Genomic DNA, 24,331 nt, shown 5'->3' with positions numbered 1-24,331 from the left:
GGCTGGAAAGATACAGAATGGAGGGCTTCAAATTGCAACTGGCACTAGGATGATGGCACCAGATCTTGGGCGGAGTTCCCTTTGGGGCATCTTGAACACACTGTTGGGAAGGCAATAAACTACGTCTGCAAGGGTGTGGGAATCAGGAAAGAATATTGGAGAATTATACTAGACTGCAGAAAAGATGGGAGAAGCAGATAGCATCAGGAGAAAAAAAACTTGTAAGTTAATAGCTGGAGTCAGACTAAGGGAGAAATTAATAGTTTCTAAATTTAGGTTATGCTGCATTTATATGAATGCCAAGAGAATAGCAAATAAAAGTGGTGATTTAGGATACAGATGGTCATGTGCAGTTATTATGCTATGGTGATAATAGAGACCCTGCTACAGGACTCAGCGTTAAGTATTCTTGGTTACAAGGTATTCATAAAAGCTAGGGCAGGACAGGCCCTAGCAGCATTGGGTAAGGAGGGCATAGTACAGGGCATAGAGGAGATCTGTCTCGGAAGGTTCAACAATAGATTTGGTTTGGCTAAAAGTTCAATTACATGGCTTGGTGCAGTGTACAGACCATCAGCAGGAAGGATATAGAAAAACAAAATCTGCAACAAGGAAATGTGAGAGCGCGCGAGAGCAAGAGAGAGGCAAACATTATAGAGTAGTTACAATGGAGGATGTTAATTACCCATATTTATACTGTGTTGACAGTATGTTGAGGGCAGAGAGGGGCAAATGCTCTTAGATTACGTTCAGGAGATTTTTCTAGAGCAGTACATGTCCAGTCCAAGAAAGAAAGCAATATCAGACCTGGTTCTTACATAGGAGGGAGGCCAATCAGATCAATGTCAGCCGGAGAACATTTAGGGGATGGTGATCATTAGATCATATAGAAATAGAGATGTACACCCCTGTTAAAAGGCATATGGATGAGGATGTGAACAGGAAGGCTACGTGTTGGAGAAATTGGACTAGATTAATTTAGGATATTAGATTAGATGACCTACAGTATGGAAACAAGCCCTTCGGCCCAACAAGGCCACAGTGACCCTCCAAAGAGTAACCCACCCAGATCCATTCCGTTACCCTATATTTACCTCTGACTAATGTACCTGACACTACGGGCAATTTAGCATGGCCAATTCACCTGGTTTGCACAACTTTGGATTGTGGAAGGAAAGCAGAGCACCTGGAGGAAACCCACACAGACATGGAGAGAATGTGCCAACTCCACACCGACAGTTGCCCGAGGCGGGAATTGAATCTGGGACTCTGGTGCTGCGAGGCAGCAGTGTTAACCACTGAGCCACCGTGCCGTCCCGGTATCTGGCTGGTATGGAAGAGTTAGACCAAAGGGTCTATTTCCGTGCTGTATGGTTTAGAATCATGATAGCCCTAATCCTAGTGTTAACCTATCACAGATAATAGACAATCCAAACTAAGAACAATTAAGTGCAACACAACCAACTGCAAATGTTCAAGGGCAAAACTGTGCCCAAGAGACTGAAGCTAAAGATTGTTTAGTTACAGTTTTCCAGCCAATGAGCTATTTTCAAAGAAGAGATGGTTTAGATGTAGTCAAAGTACATTCCCTTAAAAGGAAAAAAGTTAGGGCAAACAGTTCTCGGCAATAAAATGGTGACAGAAATTAAGATGGAGAAGAAAATGTGTCTTTATGACCAGTATCAGGTTGAAAACACAATGGAGAACCAAGCTGAATACAAACTGGTTGGACAAGTAATGCGAAAGCAAAAGAGGCAAACAGAGAATATATGAAAAAGAGTGGCAGCCAACGTAACAGGGAATCCTAAAGACTTCTAAAGGCCTAATAATTATAGAATCCTTATAATGTAGAAGCAGGCCATTTGGCCCTTTAAGTCTACACCCAAACCTTCATAGAGCATCCCGCCCAGTTCCATGCACTACCCCTTCCCCCAAACCTATTCCTGTAACCCTGCGTTTCCTACGACTAATCCACCTAGCCTGTACATCACTGGACACTATAGCCAATTTAGCATTGCCATTCCATCGAACCTGCATATATTTGGACTGAGAGAAGAAATCCATGCAGACACGGAGAATGTGCAAACTCCACACAGACAGTCATCCAAGGCTGGAATCGAATCCGCATCCCTGGCGCTGAAAGACAGTGCTAACTACTGAGCCACCATGCTGCCCTGAGAATAGTAAAAGGATACTAAAAAGGAGCAGTAGGACCAAAGGGGATAGGGGATTTACATATGGAGGTGGGGACACGAGTTAAATGAATAGCCTGCGTCTGGTCTTTACCTTTGAAGCAGACATTGTCCAGGCCGTTAGATAGATGTCGAAACCCAGTCACTAGAAGGGTTCAAAATTGGAAATGTATTGGATAAGCTATTGGCACTTTAAGTTGACAAGACACCAAATTAGATGCACCCAAGGATACTGAAGCAAGGTAGAGTGGAAATTGCAGCAAGACTAGCCATAATATTTTAGTCTCCCTTGGACCAGAGTTTTGGAGAATTGCAAAACACAATTTAGATGTTCAAAACAATTATAAGGAAAAGCCCAGCAATGACAGATAGTCAGTTTAATTTCAGTAGTTGTGAAACTTCTAGAAACAATTATTTTGGGATAGAATTAATAGTCATAGAAAAACATGGGACAATTGTGGACAGCCAACATAGATTTCTAAAGGAAAAATCATGTTAAAATAATTTGCTTGTTTTTTTTTGGAAAGACAACAGAGGGAGTCAATGATACAGTGCCCCACAAGAGACTTATGAGAAAAGTTACTGGTAATGGATTAAAGGGGATAGATCAACATGGCTACAAAATTGGCTGATAGGAACTGAGAGTAGTGGTTACGGGATGTTTTTTCAGGCTAGAGGAAGATTTGTCATGGGGTTCCTTAAGGGCCTTTATTGAAACTCTTGATTTATTAATAATTGAGCTTTTCATGCGCAGGCGACAATTTCAAAGCATGTAGATGATACAAAATTCAGAAGCATTGTAAGTTGTGAGGAGGACAATGTAAACATTCAAAATGGACATTAGCACATTGACAAAGTGGACAAATAGGTGGCAGATGAAGTTCAATGTGAAGTGTGAGATGACAGATTTTGGTAAAAGAACATGGAAACCGTAGAAGATAAAAGGTACAATTCGATGAGGATGAGGATGAGTAATTAAAGGGGGCAGGAGAGTTGGAGAATATAGTTAATAAAGCATGTAGTAACATAGCATTTAACACATTGCATAGAGTTCAACAGCAGGGAGTTTAAGTTGAACTTATACAAGACACTAGCTAGACTTTAGCTGGAATACTGTATGCAGTTCTGAGTGCCACACTTTACGAAGGATAAAAATACATTAGAGTGAAAGGAGGAGGAGGAAGAGAAGAGAACATAGGGGAAAAAAGACTGGGTGACTGCTTTATGAAACACTTTGTTCTATCCAGAGGAGTGATCCTGATCTCCCAGTTGATAGCCAGTCCAATAAGCCACCTTGTTCTCATGCTAACATTTCAGTCCTGGGCCTGCCTCAATGTTTCAAAGTACAACTTAAACTCAAGGTCTCAATAATAAATTCCATAACTTCTGAAACTGACCATATTATGTGTGCTCTTTATTTTTCTTATATTCTTTCTGACCCCTTCTACAACAACCCTGCTGTGTTTGTGTCTTACTGCCTTTGCAGTTATCAGCATGGACCAATTCTCTCCCTTTTAAATCTTAATTTACATTTTACATCTTTTTTTGCTTCCTACATTAACAAGCCCTTGGTCTTTTACACTGGACGCCTACATCATTTGCCCTCTTACTTTTCACAAGGGCAGAGGAGGAGTATAATAAAGAACCAATTTTCCAACAAGTTTCAGTTCTGCAGAAGCTATATCTGTTTCCCTCTCCACAGATGCGGCCAGACCTGTTGCATTTTCTAGCTTTCTCAGAGTTGGTTTCAGACTTCCAGTATCCACAGTATTTTGTTTTTGTAGGATAGTGAGAAACTGTTTCAGATTGTAATCAGATCAATAACGATAGAGCACAGATTTCAAAGTAGTCCATGTGACGCAAGAACAATCTTTTTCATACAGTGAGTAGTTCAGTTCTGGAATGTCTGGAAGTATGGCAGAGGCAGGTTCAATCAAAAAATTCAAAATGCAATGAGTATCATTTAAAATGAAATAATGTGCAGGGTCATAGGGAAAGGGTGGGAACAAGGCAGTAAGTTATAATATTAAAACCTTTTTTTCTAAACACACATTGAAATTAAGGAACTAACAATGTGGTTGACTCTTAAATGTCCTCTGAAATGACCTAGCAAGATACTCAGTTATTTTCTATGAGGCAGTTTGCCATCATCACCCCAAAGTTAACTTGGCATCAAAAATACATGATGGCCTAGGAAGTGACACTCACATTGTGTGAATAAATTAAAAAAAAAAAAGGTCAAGCTCCCAACAGCCTTTCAACAGGAAGATTGGCATACGCACACCTACCAGAACAAAGTGGAATCTAAATAACAGGAATTGTAATGCCCTTGAATACCCTTTTTCTTTCCAACCATTATAGCTAGGCCTTCTTTTTCCATCTTTGGAGGTGTATTTTCTTTAACCACTTCACTTCGATATCCTCCAAATGCTGAAACAAAAACCAAACTGTCAGCAATTCTTTTCTGCTCTATTCATTAACTGAAAAATACAAAGCATAGACTGGCTGGTGTTGATAAAACACATCTCAATACGTGTTTACTCATAACAGCCCAAATTCTGGGAGTTGTAGTGATCAGAAACTGTCATTGCTTACTATCATTACTAGATCCACAAAACTGACAGCAACACGTGCCATCTGCACACATATAATCAAATACAGAAATTCACAATGTACTGCTGGTAATTAGCCAGTGCTTCACAGAATCCCCTCAGATTGAAAACTTTCAGAAGTCACTGAAATGGCATGGAGTTTAATTGTTATCCTCTATTCTTAAATTTTTTTTTTGCAATAAGAGTAGTAGATTTCAAGCTTTCTTGACTGAAGCACTCCTTCAGATTTCTTTTCAAACATATAAATAGTGCAGGAGGTCAGAATTACTATAAGCAACCTCACTGGCCCATAAAAGTTACATTTATTTGTAGAATGTCAATCTTCTACAAATGCAATAGACTTTTGCAATTTATTTTAACATTTGTGACATTTCAGCTTCCACCTGTAATCCCATGTGTAGACCCCAATTTGTATTTCATTAACCTGTAATAATTTTACAGGAAATGATAAAACCTGTCTGTTATTCCTGGTGAGCTGTATGTGAGAATTGTATGCTTAGCCTGCTGATGTCATTGTTTCTTGCCATGGAATATATTAATGTTGCAGATGTGAAAATCCACACCACAAAATATTGGTAAATCTTTATCAGCAAGTTATTTAAAGTCAATTGAAAAAGTGTCACACTTTACTACTAATGGCAAAATTCAGAACATTACATGTCATAAATCATACTATAAAGAATGCGCTACCCAATCACAATAAATAATTTGCATTCAAAAAGTCAAGGAATGAGAACAATTTGGCCGAAATCTATAAAGTAAGTGAAATTTTTTCTCAGGATTAAAAATCACATTAATGCATTAGAAGATTTGTTTTGTAAATCTTTTTTAAAAATATGTGCCAAATATAAAAGTGAAGAGACTTTGGCATATCAAGACTAAACCTCAAAAACAATAATTCTTTTGAATTAAAAAATCTGGCAACATGGTGGCATCTTTACAAAAAGAAAGAGGCAAAATCAAATGTATTTCAAAGTCCTGCAGACTGAAAAGAAGTAGTCGTAAAGAGGTACAAAATCTCACAATTTTGAGACCTTGACAAGGGATCACACAGGACAGTGAATTTGTTGTAGTCAGCTGGACTGTGAAGCACACAGAACATCACCATATTTAGGGGTCTTTAAAGTTAAGTTACTATATAAACCACACAGATTAAGCTTTTTATGTATTTAGTTTGAAACAAATTAAGAACTCCTGCTCAAAAACATATTTGACCCATCCAGGTTCAGACAGTTTAGTTGGTCAGCAAAACTCAAGATTATGGATCATCCAACCATGTTCAGATACACTGTTAGAAGTTTAATCTAACAAAACTGAGTTTGCCACCATAGTACATTTCTTAATTATCTAGCTAGTAATAAAGTGAATATCTGAAGGATAAGTTAAGGGTTATCTGTCTTTTTGTGACTGGGATGAGAGGGGTTGAAAGGAAATATAGTTTTTCCTCAGACAGTTTGATGAACAAGCAACTTCCCACTGCACCAAATCAGTGACAAAATCAATGAGGGAATACTCTCTTATTCTGTCCCGATCCAACTTTTTGTCCAAGATCCAGAATTTCATCCTGAATCATAGGCATGGGCCAAATGGAGATTTCTCCTGTTGCTGAAGAATTTTGAATAATGAGGTACAATTGTCTGAAAAACTGTTATTCATAAAATGAACTTTATTGGCACTTTTCAGTCAAACTGAATGAAGAAAAACTACATTTACTTTCAACCCCTCTCATCCCAGTCACAAAATAAAACAGTACACATGCACCAGCCGACATCAACCAAGATCTTCAGGTTCTGATAGGAGTCAAAACTGAAATTTGAAAGTTTCAAGAAATACATTTGAGATTCCATCTTCAGTTCTTCCATGGTACCATTTTCAGGGATGCCCATTATCATAACCTTTTGGCCAAGGTGATGACTAAAACATACCAGAGCAATATTAACTACTGCCAAAAGAATTACCTTAATTCTGGACAGATGGACAGATGAACGGACAGACAAACAATCAATCTTAGGACATCCCTGTCAATGTCACACATGAATGAACTGTAGAAACTAACACGGCAAACAGTAATTTAAATTAATATATTGTACAAAGAAAGTGAAAAGTGGAATGACCAGTAGTTTCCAGCAGATCGTTTAACAAAAAGTAAGTTTGTCTATTTTGTCTGTTGTGCTTTCATCACTTTAAATGTATGCAAGTAAACTTTGACTCAAACTCAAGTGTTTCAAGCTTATGCCAAGATGTAATCCATTTCAAATTTAAAAATGTCAATAAAAAAACAAAAAAAATGAAACACTAGGTGAGAAATTCATCTTGATCACAACCAGGCATTTGGACAGTGCTTGCAAAACGAGATCCAACACACACACACACACACACACACACACAATAGTTGAGATGTAAATTACTAATTTAGCAGCCAGAAAAGTTGAAAGTCAGTCCTATTTTTAAAAATAGCTTGTGTCACAGAATAGTTGTTCGTTAATTTCTTGAGGCTTCAAGTTTTTGGTGCTTTCTTTTATTATTTCAAATTGTCAAAGTCGACTTGGAGTGGTGTGGCTTGTGCTGAAGGTTTTAAAAAAGGTTCTACACAAACCAGTTTACTCCCAGACAAAGGTCAACTAGTAGGCATTTTGCTTGGATAAAGCTCGATTCAGAGAGAGAATGAATAGGGCTAGCAGAGCAGAACTAGCAGCTGTTAGGAGGGAAGTACTGAAGGAAAGGATAAGACAACGATAACCTAGGAAGACATCATATGGCTGTGAAGTACCTATCAGAATGCAAAACTAGTAACTATGACTCCTATTCCCCATTCAACAACCACTATAACTTCAGGCATCCTTATGGCTCCAATACAAAAATTAAAGCTACCACAAAATAATATCGCTAACGAAGCTGATAAATGAAATCATGTCAAATCATTTTTTAAAAAAGCGAACTAATCATCCTCATGCATTTCCTTACTGTCAATCATCAGTGTGCCTTTTTCTGCCTTGGCATAGTCTTACGCCTGTGGCTACGATATGGTTTGTGGAAGGCTGTTGAGTTTGAGCAGAGAATACTGCAAATGCCCTTGGAGGACTATCGCGAGCAGCTATGAGCCTGAAAGAACTGGCTCTATTTGGCCCCCATCTCAGTCTGGATTAGGGTACAAAAACCAAAGGCAAAGCATAATGGCAGGGTGTTGGTCAGAGGGTGAGGGTGAATAAATGAGGTCCCCCTGAAAGACGATGACAAGATATTCGCAAATGGAGCCAACTGTCACACCCATGGGCTAGCAGCTTGAATAATCCAAACAACTGGTGAATGAGAGAATGCTGAATTGCTGTGAGACAACCTGTAAGCCTCTCTGCATACTGTAGTACACCATCATCCTAGAAGCAGTTAAAGCTTGCAAGATAGAATTCTGAGCTTTCACTGCTGCAGAAATATTCCATGGCTTCTGGTCATACTGTGAAAACTATAAGCACAATTGGAACCATAAACAGACTTCAGTTAGCCACTGTTTCCATTCTAGAAAGGATGACTCCAAGCTCTGCCCAAATTTGCTGCTGGGGCTTCTCTGCACTGCATGACAGTAACTGCAAGATTTCTGGCAGGTATCTCCAAGCATTTTGCTATGCAAACCCACCAGCAATCATCTGTGACCTGTCCCGACAATGTCCTCATTGGAGCTCTCTCTTACAGGAATGATATCGGAGTATGTCCTCCTGTAGCAAGCCAGCACCACCACTATCCTTGTTCTTTGCTCTGGCTGCAGTTTATTTGTGTTATCTGTTCCACTACGTGTCTCTTGTCTATCTTATACAAATTTCTTATCAATCATGGTTCCAAGCAGCTACTCACGTCAAAACGCACTTTCACTTTAAGTACAATAGTTGAGTTTTAAGTGATACTTGCAAATCAAAACTTGGTCCCACACTGATGTATCAATAAAGAACATATGAACATACGAATTAGAAACAGAGCAAATATCTGGGATTCTGAAGTCTGCTCTGCCATTCAATAAGGTTCCACAACCACTTCCATCTAGAAGGACAAGGGAAGCAGATACATGGGAACACCACCACCAGTAAGTTCTCTTCCAAGTCACTCGCTATCATGACTTGGAAATATATTACCTTTCCTTCAATGTGGCTGGGTCAAGATCCTTGAACCCCCACCCTAAGGGTATTGTCGGTAAACCTACAGCGCATGGACTGAAGTGGTTCAAGATGCAGCTCACCATCACCTTCTCAAGTGCAACTAGGGATGGGCAAAAAATGCTGGTCAACGAGTGACGCCCACATCCCACGAGTTAAATTTTTAAAAAATTATGTCTGATCTAATTATTCCAAACCCTGCCTACAATCAGTAACTTTCCAAGAATCTTGCAAGCAAGGTTAGTGCTCGCTGGACACTAATTATTAAATAAGCCAGTAGCATCAGGTTGACATGCTGCTGCATTGCAATCATCAGACTCAGTTACTTGTGCAGTATGAACCCTGCACTTGTTCTCAGCAGTTTTCCAATTTACCTTCTTAATTTGGAAAAAAAACAAATCAAGAGAAACATTTTTACCTTCAATCAAAATATTTTTGTTAAATAGAGGGAAGTGTTAATTTTAGAAATGTAGTGTTTCTATTTAAAATTATGCTCAAGCATTCATCTATATGCTATGCACAGATCTGTTGTTAACAATCCACATGATGGTGTTCATTCACCTGCTAACATCTTATAGGATCTCCAAAACTGAAACCAAGAGGTACAAGATTTATATTTGAAAGATGTCCACTGCTTTTATTAATAATTAGTTTATTAAAAATGTTATCAAATAGAAACCAGCCCCACATAATTTAAGGATGCTGTTAATAACTGGCTCCAAGGACACATGCATACAATAACTCAGTTCTTATACTGCACTATTGTCTACTTCCAAGCGAGGAGGCCTGGCTCCTCTTCCAGCTTGGTGTAATATCATCTCTCGGTGCAGGTCTTTGGACTCCTCCATCGCCAGACCACAACAACACGACGGTTGGAGGAAGAGCACCTCATCTTCCGCCTAGGAACCCTCCAACCATAAGGGATGAACTCGGATTTCACCAGTTTCCTCATTTCCCCTTCCCCCACCTTGCCTCAGTCAAATCCATCGAACTCAGCACCGCCTTCCTAACCTGCAATCTTCTTCCTGACCTCTCTGCCCCCACCTCACTCTGACCTATCTCCACCTATCGCATTTCCGACGCCCCTCCCCCAAGTCCCTCCTCCCTGCCTTTTATCTCAGCCTGCTGGACAAACTTTCCTCATTCCTGAAGAAGGGCTTATGCCCGAAACGTCGATTCTCCTGTTCCCTGGATGCAGCCTGACCTGCTGCGCTTTTCCAGCAACACATTTTCAGCTGTAATATCATCTCTGAACAAGCTAAATTAGGAAAACAATGTCTCGGCTCTTGTTGCACAGTGGTGGTATCCCTAGCTCTAAGGCACGATAGTCGCAACTGCTCCTGAAGTTGCAACAATATCTGAACAGATTAAACAAAGAACATAACATGTGCAGACCATGATTTAATTAGAATTATCTATAATCAACACAGGAGGGGCTTTGTCATAGAGTAGGTGTAATGTCCCTGCTACTAGTCAGGAGCCCAAGTCCACTTATCTAGATTGTGTAATAATACATCTGAAGAGGTTTTTTCATAATATCTACAATTAACTCAGTTTTTTTAATACTGTAAACAGAGACACATACATGCCAAATGCATTAAGTTGTAATGGCAGAGAAAAGAAATCTCCTTTTTGAAGGTAGTATCTGATCCTGAGATGCATTTCCAAAGGATTAGCAACTCTCAGGTAAATATTGAGGGAAATCTTTCTTTGTTTTGGGAAATGTTTGCCAATGTTTGGTTTATGTTTGTTATATTTGTTCTAAAACACTGTAGAGGGAAAATAGCCCTAATTGTGCAACTGTTTTCATAAAATGTTTTGTTGACCGCCATGGTCATAAGTTTCTGATTCAATTCAACTTGATCTATAATTTTCACACGGGAAACATTTATACACATTTTTAAAAATTCTTTGCAATGCTTAGACTAAGCTTAGAAAGCATTGCTGTTCATCAATCTCAAATCCCTTCTAATAGCTATTTTTATCCTTTACAACTATTTTATTTCTCCACAATTAACACTTCCACTTTAATTGCTTGTTTAGTTTCATTTTGTTCAATGGGTTATTTATCTGTAACTCATTTAATCAAATTTCCCAGTGAACTATAATGAGTGAAGTGGAGAAGAAGAGGTTTATTTTCAGTACCAATGAAGAATCATTGGACTTGAAACATTAACTCTGTTACTCTCTCCAAAGAGGATGTCAAATTGACTGAGTTCTCCAGCATTTTCTGTTTATAGTTCAAAATCTCCAGCATCCACACTATTCTTTCTTTCATTTTTTTCTATATACCTTAACTTAGCGAGTTTTGAGAAGATTTATAGCTCAGGTTGAGGTTTTGGGTGTAGGTTTACTCGCTGAACTCATGCACGTCATTTACAAAATACCGTGCAAGGACTGTAACAAACAATACATTGGACAAACGGGCAGAAAACTAGCCACCAGGATACATGAACACCAACTAGCCACAAAAAGACATGACCCTCTCTCACTAGTATCCTCACGTCCGGATGAGGAAGGACACCACTTCGAATGGGAAAATACATCCATTCGAGGACAAGCCAAACAAAGACATGCACGAGAATTCCTAGAAGTATGGCATTCCAACCAGAACTCTATCAACAAACACAACGATCTCGACCCCGTTTACCACCCCCTGAGAAAAGGAACAGGAAGTGACTTCACCACAGGAAATGACACCACCAACCCAAAGAAACCCAAACATATAATTAGAAAGCAGGAAGTTTCAGCATTGCCTCGCATGTAGTCGATTGAAGATGTTACCTAGTAAGGTAATAAAACGTCTGGAAATGAACCTTTCAGCTCAGCGAGCAAACCTACATCCAAAACCTTAACTAAAAAATTGCACCTGCTTAACAACCGATCTACATGGTAAGCAGCACTGCCAAAAATGTAAGTAATCCAGAAGGTTGATCTGAAACTTCAACTTTGAAGGGAAGAGCTAGACATTTGATAAAGCATTTTTTAAAAAATTGCTAATATGCCATAGATTGCACTTCAACAACAAACAAGCAGTGTTCAAAAGGGTGAACTGCATTAAAAACCTACCAATTGAATTGCATCTTTCAATTTGATTGGAGTGATGAGACAATGATACAAATCTCGAATCAGGCCTGCAGCTTTTAAGTTTGACAAATAAAGCCTTCTTCGAAGCACACATAAAGTAACGTACTCCCTTGAAAGTACCATCTGTACAGCCTACGTTTTCTTCTTCCTAAATAAAAGCAAAAATCTTAAACCATTTGAAACTAAGTACCAAACTCTATATTCTTAAATTCATGAGACCATACATAGTAATTGATAAATATAACCAACTCATCTCTCATTAATGAGGTTCATAAAGTTAAGGAACTTTTAGTCATTGTTCAATAAGGCTCTCATCTCTCAAAAGGACGTAGAGTCGAGTCCTGGTCCAGTTTTACAGCACAAAATCTGGTTGACTCCCTAGCACAGAACTGTGCTAGGTATAATTTTTCGGTAATGATGCTGAATTGAAAATCAATCTGCAAATCTCAGAACCATCTTAAAGACCCCACAGAACTAGTGGCCTGGTCAATATTTTTTTCCTCAATTATCTAGTCATTATTGCGTTAGTATTTGTGGGATTTTACTGTGTGCAAATAGACTGCCATCTCTCGTCTGCGAAAGAGCCAATGGCTCAAATTTATTTGTTTAATGTGGCTCTTTATCTGGTTCTCTGCCCAAAGGCAGTTCTGGTCCATAACTCTGATAAACTGTGCTTCCAAATAAACTTGTGGACTATAACCTGGTGTTGTGTGATTTTTAGCTGTGAACTAAGTCCAGTATCCAGCTCAGCCCAAACGGTATTGAACTCCTTGCTGTTGACACCAAACAGATTCACACTAGCTATTCTGCCAAGGAATTGGAATTGCTGTGGGCACAAGCACTTTTACATACATTTTGTAGCCCAAAGGTATGAACAGGTTCATAGAGGTTCCAATTTTGTTTCCATTACATGGCTGACCAGGAATCTCTCCTGCACTTACTACCTGGTGCTAGCTCATGTTGGAAGGACCAACAGGTTTATATTCAGCTAGTATGGGTACATTATCAATACACATCCTTTTGTGACCAAGTCCTGGATTGGAAATTGAACCCAGACCTTCACGCTGAGCTAAAGGGATAGTACACACTGGGCCTAGATGCAAGTTGGTTGTTTAGGTTTCAGTCCTCTATTAAGCTTGTAAGTTGGTTGGGGGTGAAATTGGAGTCTGATTTCAGAAATTCGAAATTCTTTCCAATCCACCCATTTTGTACATTTAAATTCACACCCAGGTTTCTCCAGGCTAAAATATGCATGTTTTTATTATAAGACAAACAATGTGAAGTTTAGAATGTGCTCCCTAAGAAAAAAAAATCCATTTAGCTTTATTTCCATTATACTTACAAGTTCAAGTCCAGCTATTTGTTCATTAACTCCTAAAGGTTGCCCAATCCACCGAATTACTCCATAGAGAGGATGATTTTCCTTCACTTGCACCAACGATCCTATTTCCAAACTGGGCTGCTCTATCATTGATACTCCTCCTGGTTCAGCATCTTGGTTTGCACCAGGATTCATATCCATCATTACCGACTGGACAGACAAAGAAAGGGTATGACCTATGCTTCCATTTACATTGGGTTTCTTGGTAAGGCTGAAAGGCAACGAATGGAATTTGTTTTCATTTGAAAGGGAAGCTTGAAGAGAAGACGTTGTGGGTGGTGACTGACTCAACTTGGAGTGTGCGTCTACTAGTGATGTTACTGTATCTTCACTTCCTGTAAGTAAATAACATTGAGCTAAAATAAATATTTCCAGTCAAGAATACCAATGCAAAAAGCAACAGCAATATTGTAAGATGGTGATCAGCTTTTTAATGTGACTCAATAAAATGGTCATCAGTTATAGAATTAAAGAACTGTCACAGTCAGGGGGCTGCCATTCAGTCCATCATGTTTATGTACAGATGGTTTATCTCCCTTGTTTAAAATTTTAATTTAGAATAGCACTGGCCTTGACACAGGAAATAAAAATTACCGTGGGAGGACATTGCTGGTTTCTATTTAATCCCTGGATCAATTATATATTTGTCCAAATTCTCCTGTGGGAGGTAACTTTGTAGCTCACAAATGATAATCAAATGGAATGATTTATGACATATATTTATTCAGTAGTTTGTTTTTATATTTTAAAAAAATCACAATATTAGCTAACTAATATTCAGCAACTTGAGCAGCACCAAACAGTAAGACTCAAATGAAGAAAGTTCCACTTCCATTGAATCAGTGCAACTTTATAAGCTTTAATCATTTAAGTACTTGCAGTCAACTTATTAAAATGGCAATGGAAAGTAGCTGTTACAAGATGGCACAATATGAAGAAAAATAACAAGTAAGACTAAAAAGAAAAGTGTTGAACATAAAGCAGAATTGCAGACTTAGGTGTCACATCATCCTACTCAAAGCAATTCAAAATGTAGTTAGTTATTTTGATATGGAGTACAAGTCCATATCAAAATAGCAGAGATAAAAAGATTTAGCTTAATCATAAGAAACATCGAATGACAATATTATGTAAATTAGGTTTTGAGAACTGCATATAATACTGTTAGCTGTGACCAAACTAATCTTTAAAACAGTTCAGCATAACTTCCCTGCTCTTAAATTCTACACCTCGGTTAATAAAGCCAAGCATCCCACATGACTTCATGATCACTTTATTTATCTGTCCTGCTACCTTAAGGAACTGATGGGCATGCACTTCAATGCCCCTCTGATCCTCAGTGCTTCCCTGTGTCCTATCATTACCTGGTTTGTCCTGCCCTGGTGCATCACTGGAATGAATTCCATTTGCTACTGTTCAGTCCATCTATATAATCCTGAAATGCAAGGCTATTCTCCTCACTATTTACCACTGACAAATTTTCATATCCACAAACTTCCTGATCAACCCTCATACATCAAAGCCTAATATCATGTACATACATATATGTCAGACCTGATAGAACGTGAGAGTTCTGTTCTTGTACAAGCTCACATTCTAAAGAAAATAGCCGCACCATTTAAACTAAATGGAGCCAGAATAGCATTAAAGCCAAAACTTTGTTTTACAAATAACAGTCTAAATTCTTCAATAGCATTAAAGCCAATTCATGTTGAAGAAATGCACATTATAGTTGAACCGACTTTGCTACAAACAGCAAGGACAAACAATAACACCACCACTGATCTACTGGACGCTGACTTCCAGTCACAAAAACACCTCTGGATCATTGTTCTGTTTACTGCCACTCAGCCAATTCTGGATCCAATTATCCAAATTTCTTTGGATCCTATGGGGTCTTACTCTCACTATCAGTTCATTACGATCAAGTTGGTCATACATGACTCCTCTTAAAAACAAAACATGCTTACTATTCTTGATTAATCGTTGTCTCTCCAAGTGCTTGCGATAGTTTGCCCACAACTGAGGTTAGACTGACTGGCCTACAGAATCCTAGATTATCCCTTTCTCCCTTCTTGAATAATGGTATCACGAAGTATTCATTTTGAAGCCTACCTACACAGTCCAGCACCCCACACAAATTTCCACTATGGTCCTTAGTGGGTCCTACTCTTTCCATAGTTATCATTTTAGCCTTAATATACTTTTAAAATAACTGAGGATTTTTCTTTATTTTACTTGCCATTATCCTTTCTTACCTATTTTTTGCTCTGCTAATTTCCTTTCTAAGTTTCCACTTGCATGTACCATACTCCTCTGGGGTTCCTGCTGTTTTGAGACCCTAGTATCTGCCATAAGTTTCCTTTTCTCTTTTTATCCAATCCTGTATATCCCTTGATATCCAGGGTTGACTGAATTTGTTGGTCTTACCCTTTATCTTTAATCAGAATGAGTTAGTCCTGTACCCTTTGTATTTTCTCCTTCCATCCCACTAATGACACAGATTTATGTAAAAATATCTACTCCAAGGCCAAATCATATCTGATCTTACTAAAGTTAGCCTTTCCCTAGTTTAGAATTTTGATTTCAGGTGCATCCTTGTCCTTTTCAAAAACAATCTTTAATCTAATGGAGTTATGATCACGGTTTGCAATGATACTTCAACCACTTGCCTGGTTTCATTAATAAAATGAAGTCCAAGAATGCTCAGTCTCTTCCAGGAGACCTTTTTAACTCCGTACATAGATGAATTTTAAGAATGCAGCTCCCTCTAACCTTTTCAAACAATGGCCAACTTGGGAAAGTTGAAATCTCCCACTACCATTACACTATTACACTTCTCTGAAATTTGTCTGCATATTTTCTCTCAACTTCTGTCCAACTGTTAGGGGACCAATAGTACACTCCCAGCAATGCAACTGCTCCTTTTGGCTTTTAAGTTTTAACCATATGACTTCATTTGAGGAGGCTTCTAAGAGGTCATCCCACCTTACTGCTGCAATGGATTCCTTGAATAATATTGCAACATCCCCTCCTCTTTTACCTTCCCAATTTGTTTCACATTGTAAAATTCAGCGATCTTTGAACTCAAAAATATATATTCAAATCGCAGTGATTCTGAAATAAATGAATGAACCTTATGCTACAATGCTAAGACATTTTAGCTCCAATGCAATCTACATTAGCAGCATTCTTTCCTTTAACATTTGATAAAATTAATTTTAGCTTTGCAAAAGATTTGTAAAGGGTAAATAAAAACAGAATACTGCAGATACTAGCAATCCTAAATTAAAAACAAAGTGCAAAGTGCAAGAAAAACACAGCAGGTCTAGCCACATCTATTCTGAAGATGATAGTCATACTGGACTCAGAGGAGCTGTTTCTCTCTCCATAGATGCTGCCAGCCCTGCTGAGTTTCTCCAGCACTTTGTTTTTATTTAAAATGTCAAACTCTGGATAGGAGCATAGCAACTTGATGAATTACAGGTGTAACAAAAGTTGGCTTTTATGAAAGTAACACCAATATCATGCAAAATTGTAACCAAACTGTTACAAATATAACAGTAGCAATGAGTGAATTGCATTATTCAGAAAACAGATGATGATTGCTGATTTCCAAGTTCATTACCTTCATCAATATACCATGTACTTTTTGATTTTTGTGGATCAGTAGATGCACCATTTAACATGCAACGTAATTCAGATCGGTTCCTATTATGCCCTGGAGATTTTCCCGATTGTGAAACAATTCCTGTTGACAACAAAATTCAACAAAAGTTCAAAGGACAATTCAGTCAAAGCACGACATGGAAGGGCAAGTACAGTTCTTACTAATTTTAATTACAAGACCTAATTTTGGAAACAATCAGCTCTGTAACTGATAAAAGCAAATTGAAGAGGCAAATAATAAACATAATGAAGCAAATCACTGTCTCGTTAACACAGAACAAAAGACAATTATTTATAGTATTTCTAGCTTTGCAAAAGTGCACCGGATTTTATTCATAGGAGGTGACCATCACTATTGCACCTCTCTAGTTGGTCTTCAGAAAGGTGGTACTGAACTGCCTTCTTCAGGTGGTGCAGTCCATTTTGTGTAGGTGGAGTTATGATGCGGTTTTGAGAGGGGATTGCAGTATTTTTACCCACTGACACTGAAGGTATGGCAACAGATCTCCAAGCCAGGACGATGAGTGGCTTCGATGAGAACTTTCAGGTTGTGGTGTTCCCATGTATCAACTGCTGTTTCCTTCTAGATGATATGCATCATGCGTGTGGAAGGTGTAGTCCAAGGAGTCTTGGTAAAGTGGTGCAATTCATCTTGTAGATGGTACACACGATGGCTACAGATTGTCAGTGGTGAAGGGAATGAATACTTCTGGGTGCAATGCCAATCAGGTAGGTTGTATTGTCCTGAATGTTGTCAAGCTTTGTCTCCGTTTGGATCTGCACTCTAAGCAAGTGGAGTGTACTCCATCACACACCTGCTGAGGCCTTATAGATGGTGACCAGGCTTTGTGGAGTCAGGAAGTGAATTATTTGCTGCAGGTAGCCTCGGACTTGCTCACAGCCACAATACTTGTATAGCTAGTCCAGTTCAGTTTCAGGTCAATTGTAACCCTCAGTGTGGAAAATGGAGTATTCTGTGATGGGATTGCTAATAAACGTCAAGGAGTGATGGTTAGATTCTCTCTTGTTAGAGACAGTAACTGCCCTGCACTTGTGTGGGATATATTGATATCAAAACATAACTGCAATCAGATACTGAAAAAAAACACTAGATCAGGAACAAATGTTTCCCTTTTTGGGTTGCTAATTCAGTATGGTTTCTGGATTATAGGAAGTCAAATATTTCTAGATTTTAAAAAAAAAAGACAAATTCAGGTGCCTCTTTAAACAAAATCATGTGTAAAATGTATGAAATTTAACAGAAGCTTTAAAAACAAAAGTCTTTGCATGCTCATCAGTTTTATACAAATTTTAGACAGAATCACAAAATAATTATGACAAAGAATGCCGTTCATCCAACATTAATTGACCCAATATGAATTAATCCATATATAAAGACCATAAGGGTACACAGTGCATCATCTAACTGTTTCATGAATCAAATATGATAATACGATTACAACATAAATTTCGATTGGACTCCAATTCAATTCAGATTAGATTGCCAAGACAGCACAGACTAAAGACTCTTGATTTTGATCCACACGTTGCACAGAGCTACTTACAATCAAAACTGGGATATAGCAATTGGTCCTTGTGCCAGTGGCCTAAAGAAAGGAGACAAAAAGAAACTAAAGTGCCTATTCCTACAGGAAGGAGAAAGTGAGGACAGCAGATGCTGGTGATCAGAGTCGAGTGTTGCTAGGAAAGCCCGGCAGGTCAGGCAGCATCCGAGGATCGACAGAATCGACATTTCGGGCATAAGCCCTTCATCAGGAATGAGGCTTGTGGACCGGGGCTGAATTATAAATGGGAGGAGGTTTGGGGTGGTTAGCTGAGAAAGCGAAAGATGGATGAAGGGGAGGCAGGTAGTGATATGTCAGATGGGGGAGTGATGGACAGGTTCAGAGGGCAGTGCCGAGTTGGAGGTTTGGGACTGGGATAATGCGGAGGGAGGTTGTGGGGGGGGGGGGGGGGGAGAATGTTGAAATCCACATTTATCCTGTGTAGTTGCAGGGTCTCAAGGCAGAATATGAGACATTCCTCCTCCAGACATTGGGTGGTAACGGTTTGGTGGTGGAGGCGGCCCAGGACCTGCATGTTCTTGATGGAGTGGGAGGGGGAGTTGAAGTGTTTAGCCACGGGGCGATGGGATTGATAGGTGTGGGTATCCCAGAGATGTTCTCTGAAACGATCCACAAGGCGGCATCCTGCTTCCCTAATGTAAACAGGAGACCACACGGAGTGCAACGGATGCAGTAAATAACATTGGTAGAGGTACAAATAAATTTCTGACAAATGAGGAACGATCCCTTGGGGCCTTGGACGGAGATGAGGGGAGTGGTGTGTACGCAGGCTTTGCAGGAGTGGGGTTTGGGCTGGTGAGAGGCGTGGACCTGACTAGGGAGTCATGAAGAGAATGGTCTCTCCAGAACGCTGATTGGGGTAAGGAGGGAAATAGATCTTTGGTGGTGGGATCCGTTTGGAGGTGGAAGAGTGGTGGAGGATGATGCGATGTATGCAGAGGTTGATGGGGTGGAAGGTGAGGATCGATGGGTTCTGTCCTTGTTGCATTGGGAAGGGGTGGAGTTCAAGGGCAGTGGTGCATGAAGTAGAGGAAATACATTGGAGGGCATCGTCAACCACGTGGGAAGGGAAGCTGCGATAATGGGAGAAGGAAGCCATCTGCGACTTTGAGGTAGAATCGGTCATCCTGGGATCATGGGCGGCGGAGGCAGAGGAATTGGGGATAAGGAACGGAGTTTTTACAGGAAGTAGGGCAGGAGGAGGTGTAGTCTAGGTAGCTGTGGGAGTTAGTGGGCTTGTAGTAGATGTCTGTTCTTAAGTCAGTCGTCGGAGACAGAGAGGTCCAGGAAGGGGAGAGAGGTGTCAGAGATGGTCCAGGTGAATTTGAGGTCGGAGTGGAAGGCGTTGGTAAAGTTGATGAACTGTTCAACCTCGTGGTAACACAAGGCAGCTCCAATGCAATTATTGATGTTACAGAGAAACAGTGGGAGGGTGATGACGGTGTAACTGAGGACGATGGACTGTTCCACGTATCCGACAAACAGGTAGGCATAGCAGGGTCCCATACGGGTGAGATGGCTATCCCTTTGTTTTTGAGGATGTGGCAGGATTGGAAGAGGGAGAGGGAGGACCAGTTCAGCCAGGTGGAGGAGTGTATAGGTGGAAGGGTACTGGTTGGGACAGCGCGAGAGGAAGAAACCTTCATTGTGGTGGATCAACGTGTCTCCAAGCCCTCAGTTTCTTCCATTCTTTCTGCCTGGCTGTACTCGCCCTCACCCTCAACAACTTCTCCTTTCAAATTTGCACATCAGAGAGACAGGACGCCTTCTTACGGATCGTTTCAGAAAACATCTCTGGGATACCTATGCCCACCAACCCCACTGCCACTCTCACTCAGTCAAGGATATTCAGGCCCTGGGCCTCCTAAATCGCCAAACCGTTACCACCAGACACCTGGAGGAAGAACACCAACTATTCCGCCTTACAACCCTGTAACCACACAGGATAAATGTGGATTTTGACAGCTTCCTCATTTCCCCTCCCCCCACATAATCCCAATCCCAAGCCTCCAACTTGGCACCAGCCTCTGGACCTGTCCATCACTCCCCCCTCCTCCCCCCCCCCCCCCCCCAAAGAAAGTCCAAGTAGCTCCTTGGATGCTACTTGATCTGCTGTGCTCCTGAAGGAAGTCTCTTTTGTATTTGGTTGTGTCCACTTCAGATACAATATTATCTTCTAGAATGGAATCTTGTGTATCAGCATTTTCAGTATCCTACACAGAGGTGATGGTTTACATAAATGTTGGCTTCACAGGGAACGGTTTGATGAAGAATGTATCTTCATATTGTGGGACAGAAATAAACACTGCGTTACCTTTATTCTTTGATCTGCTGCTGACATTTGAAGAGATCTTTTCATTAATACCTCTCGATGCAAAGTTTTGTTTCAGTGGCCGTGTTTCTGAGGTGTCTGCAATATTTGCACAGGATGCAATTAGCATAACAAGTTCTTCAACATAGGCTTGCTTTTTATCAGCAAATATAAATCAGCTCTCAGACCTACAAAGCTGCCCATTCCAGAACAAAATAATATAATATTTCTGTCAGCAATGTGCCCAAGTAATGTCAAAATCTAAGCTTTCTCCCCTCACAGAGTAGCACACTCAGATGTTCAGTTTCTGTTAGACCATAAAAATCTCATTCCAACAAATTCCATTAAGCCCAAAATTTTGTCTGACATTTCAAACTACATAAAAACACTAGGAGGAGGAAAAAAGGTCCTTGGATAGGCATTTGCACCCCAGGGGTAGCAGGGGTATTTGAATGACCACCTACCATAGTATAGTTAACCCTACCTGTCCTTTTGTAAGGCCCAAGTCCAGATGGCCCAGCTGGAATAGCTAGTCAGCATGATGGCCAAAAATGGACTCATTCAATTCTGCAGCAGTGAAGATGGGTCTGACTGGAGGTACAATCATAGGAACAGCAGTACTTCAAATCTGTTCCGTTATTCAATTAGATCACAGCCAACCTCTACCTTCATTCCATTTAACCTTCTTGCCTATTAGAATTCTATCAATCTCAGGTATTACAAAACATTCAAATAACCTGACTGCAACAGCTTTTTGAAACTGTCTTCCACAACCCCAAGTGAAGTACTTGCTGATATCATTGCTGAATGGCCTAGTTCAGAATGGTTCTTTGTTCTGGACTCTCTAAGCAGAAGAAATGGTTTTTACCTGACCATATTCTTTAATAGTCCTAAACAATTTACTTATGTCACACCTTAATCTCAATTTCCCAGTGGTAGAATTATTTACAAGACTACCAAGGTTAACATGCTAATTAGACTTTGTTTTAATTTAAGACATGTTATTTCATCTTTCTCTTTGAGAAATGTTTTAGCAAAAACATTACAGTACATACATGACAGTCCCACTGCCTTGAGATATCAGTATCTTCTATTAAACAGATTGGCTGCAAATCGTAATTACTGGGCTAAAAAGGATGAAGCTCTGTGACATCACAAAGAATAAAGCGACATGCACCAATACACCAGCAACAGTAATTTTAAATAATGAAATCTGTAAGCAACCATAACTCTCACTGTCAGCCAAATGAATGCAATGGCATACTGCGCAGAATTTAAAGTCTGATGCTCTGCGTTCCTCACCAGAAGCAAGTTCTGAGATGGGAGGGCAAGAGAAAAAAAAAAGAGTACTGCTTTCTCTTCCCTAATCAGACTCAGGGCAAGAAAGGAAGAAGGTGAACTCCCGACATGAAGGTCAATTGATGACCCCAACTACATAGATACTTAGGGGCCTCACTCCAGGTATGCAACCAACAGCAACCAAGGAACCCATCATACAGAGGAGTTTGCCCAGGAAAACCTGCAGCCTCGTGGGGAAAGGGTCCATTGTTTAAAGATACTCTGCGCCCAATCAAGGATGCTGGCATCGGGCATGAGATAGACCAACGAAAGCCATTCCCTTGTCCTTGCTTTCAACGTCCCGTCATCCTGTTATGAGAAGCAACATAAGCTTCCCACAAGTTTCCCACAAGTTTCCAGCCAGTGCCAAGGCTCTAAATGTAATTTATTTTTGAGTTTGGATTGTTGAATTTGAACAAGCACTGTATGAGTCTCATTTGGGTCTAAAAGGAGTTAATAATTAAGTCACAAAATATCTGAAGCCACAGTGCACATTAAGCTTTCAGATAAGACATTTGGGAATTTTTTGGAGGGTGCTTATAGGAAATTCACAACTTGGCAAAATCAAAAGGGACCCTTTTAGTTTCAGCCTGGGCAGTTCTGTAGTGTTCTTAGCTGTAGTTGTAGTTGAACATGTAAAATGGTTGCTCCTGAGAAAGGGAGAGGATGGTTTAGAATTGTTTAAAAGTTGGTTACCTCAGTGTAAGTTTTGTTTAAAAGTTTCAGACCAGAAATACTTGGTTCAAACTCAAGGTGTCATTGGAAGCTGGGACAGTTTATGCTCAGTTATATGACAAATCAAGAATAAATTCATCAGATTCTCATGACTAGGAGTTGAAGCCAAATCTATTTCAAACCATTTGTGGGATACAGAAGGATTTTCTCTCAGGTGTACTGTACTGTAATGGCATGCTGTTGGGAATAATGGGATTGTATTTCTACTGTGTGTTTCAAAATCTTTAAAAGGGTGTTATTTGGAAATAGCAAAATCAGAGTTAGTGCTTTGGTCGAGTGATCCTACCTCAGAGGCATTCTGAGAAAGGGTCACTGGACCAGAAACATTAACTCTGATTTCTCTCCACAGATGCTACCAGACCTGCTGAGCTTTTTCAACAATTTCTATTTGGTGTCTCTGATTTACAGCATCCACAATTCTTTTGGTTTTTATTTTGTCCAGCTATAACATCAGTTTGGATCATAACATAACTGATATTCACATGACAGTTAATCTTCTTTACTTATTTTTAACATTAACTAAATGCAAGAACATATCATTGGAGAATTAATTTTCATAAGAGAAACGTATCTACCTAGCTGTACATCTTCTATCCACAGAAGGGAGATCTTTCCGTGTGAAGTATTGTACAGCACTTTTCCTTCCCATGTGCCATCCCAATCACCTAAGACGTTATCCTGAAAACAGAAATATTAACATTTCAATAAAAGCAAAAGACTGTGGATGTTGGAGAAGCCATAGAAACGCAGGAAGTTTGGCAGCATCTGTGGAGAAAGAAATGGCATTAACATTCCGAGTCCAATAGGAATCTCCTTCAGAACTCGAAACATTAATTCTCTCTCTCTCTCCATTACAGTTAATATCTTAACAGTAAATTTTTATATTAAACAGCACTCTTGCATAGCTCAAGGGTTAAAAGCAATGCACAAGATTATATATTTTGAATTATTAATAAAATGTTATATACACATGCAGTTATGTTTTGGCCATGACTTTAAAAGATTACCCTTTTTTCCCCTCTTCCACCTGTACTCTTGGAGGATCGGTCTTCTCTCTAATTCTATTCCATTATTATTTTGCTATTCGTTCACTGGAGGTGGGCACTGTTGGATAGGCCAACATTTGTTGTCCATTTCAAACTGTGACCATGAAAGAATGGCAATATAATTCCAAGTCAGGATGGTGCACGGCTTAGAGGTGAACTTGCAGATAGTGATGTTCCCATGCATCTGGTGCACCTGTCCTTCTAGGCGGAAGTGGTTCTGGGTTTGAAGGTG

General features: G+C 39.7%; 1 protein-coding gene across 1 annotated transcript in view; it reads right to left on the bottom strand.

Moving 5' to 3' along the window:
* Positions 1-24,331, bottom strand: part of cyld (cylindromatosis (turban tumor syndrome)) — a 66,691-nt gene that overhangs the window by 26,818 nt on the left and 15,542 nt on the right. The window contains exons 4-9 of the mRNA XM_043706967.2: positions 23,629-23,731; positions 20,984-21,079; positions 17,043-17,165; positions 13,376-13,749; positions 12,016-12,181; positions 4,481-4,622 (exon numbers count right to left, since the gene is read on the bottom strand). Of these exons, the coding sequence (XP_043562902.2) occupies positions 4,481-4,622; positions 12,016-12,181; positions 13,376-13,749; positions 17,043-17,165; positions 20,984-21,079; positions 23,629-23,731 (1,004 nt within the window). The remainder of the gene's footprint in view (positions 1-4,480; positions 4,623-12,015; positions 12,182-13,375; positions 13,750-17,042; positions 17,166-20,983; positions 21,080-23,628; positions 23,732-24,331) is intronic.

Source organism: Chiloscyllium plagiosum, unplaced genomic scaffold (genome assembly GCF_037043375.1).
Source record: "Chiloscyllium plagiosum isolate Xiang-an unplaced genomic scaffold, Cpla_swu_hap1 HiC_scaffold_17, whole genome shotgun sequence".
Lineage (NCBI taxonomy): Eukaryota > Metazoa > Chordata > Chondrichthyes > Orectolobiformes > Hemiscylliidae > Chiloscyllium > Chiloscyllium plagiosum.
Note: the sequence above shows the minus strand (reverse complement) of the source record. Positions and strands in the feature narration are given on the sequence as shown.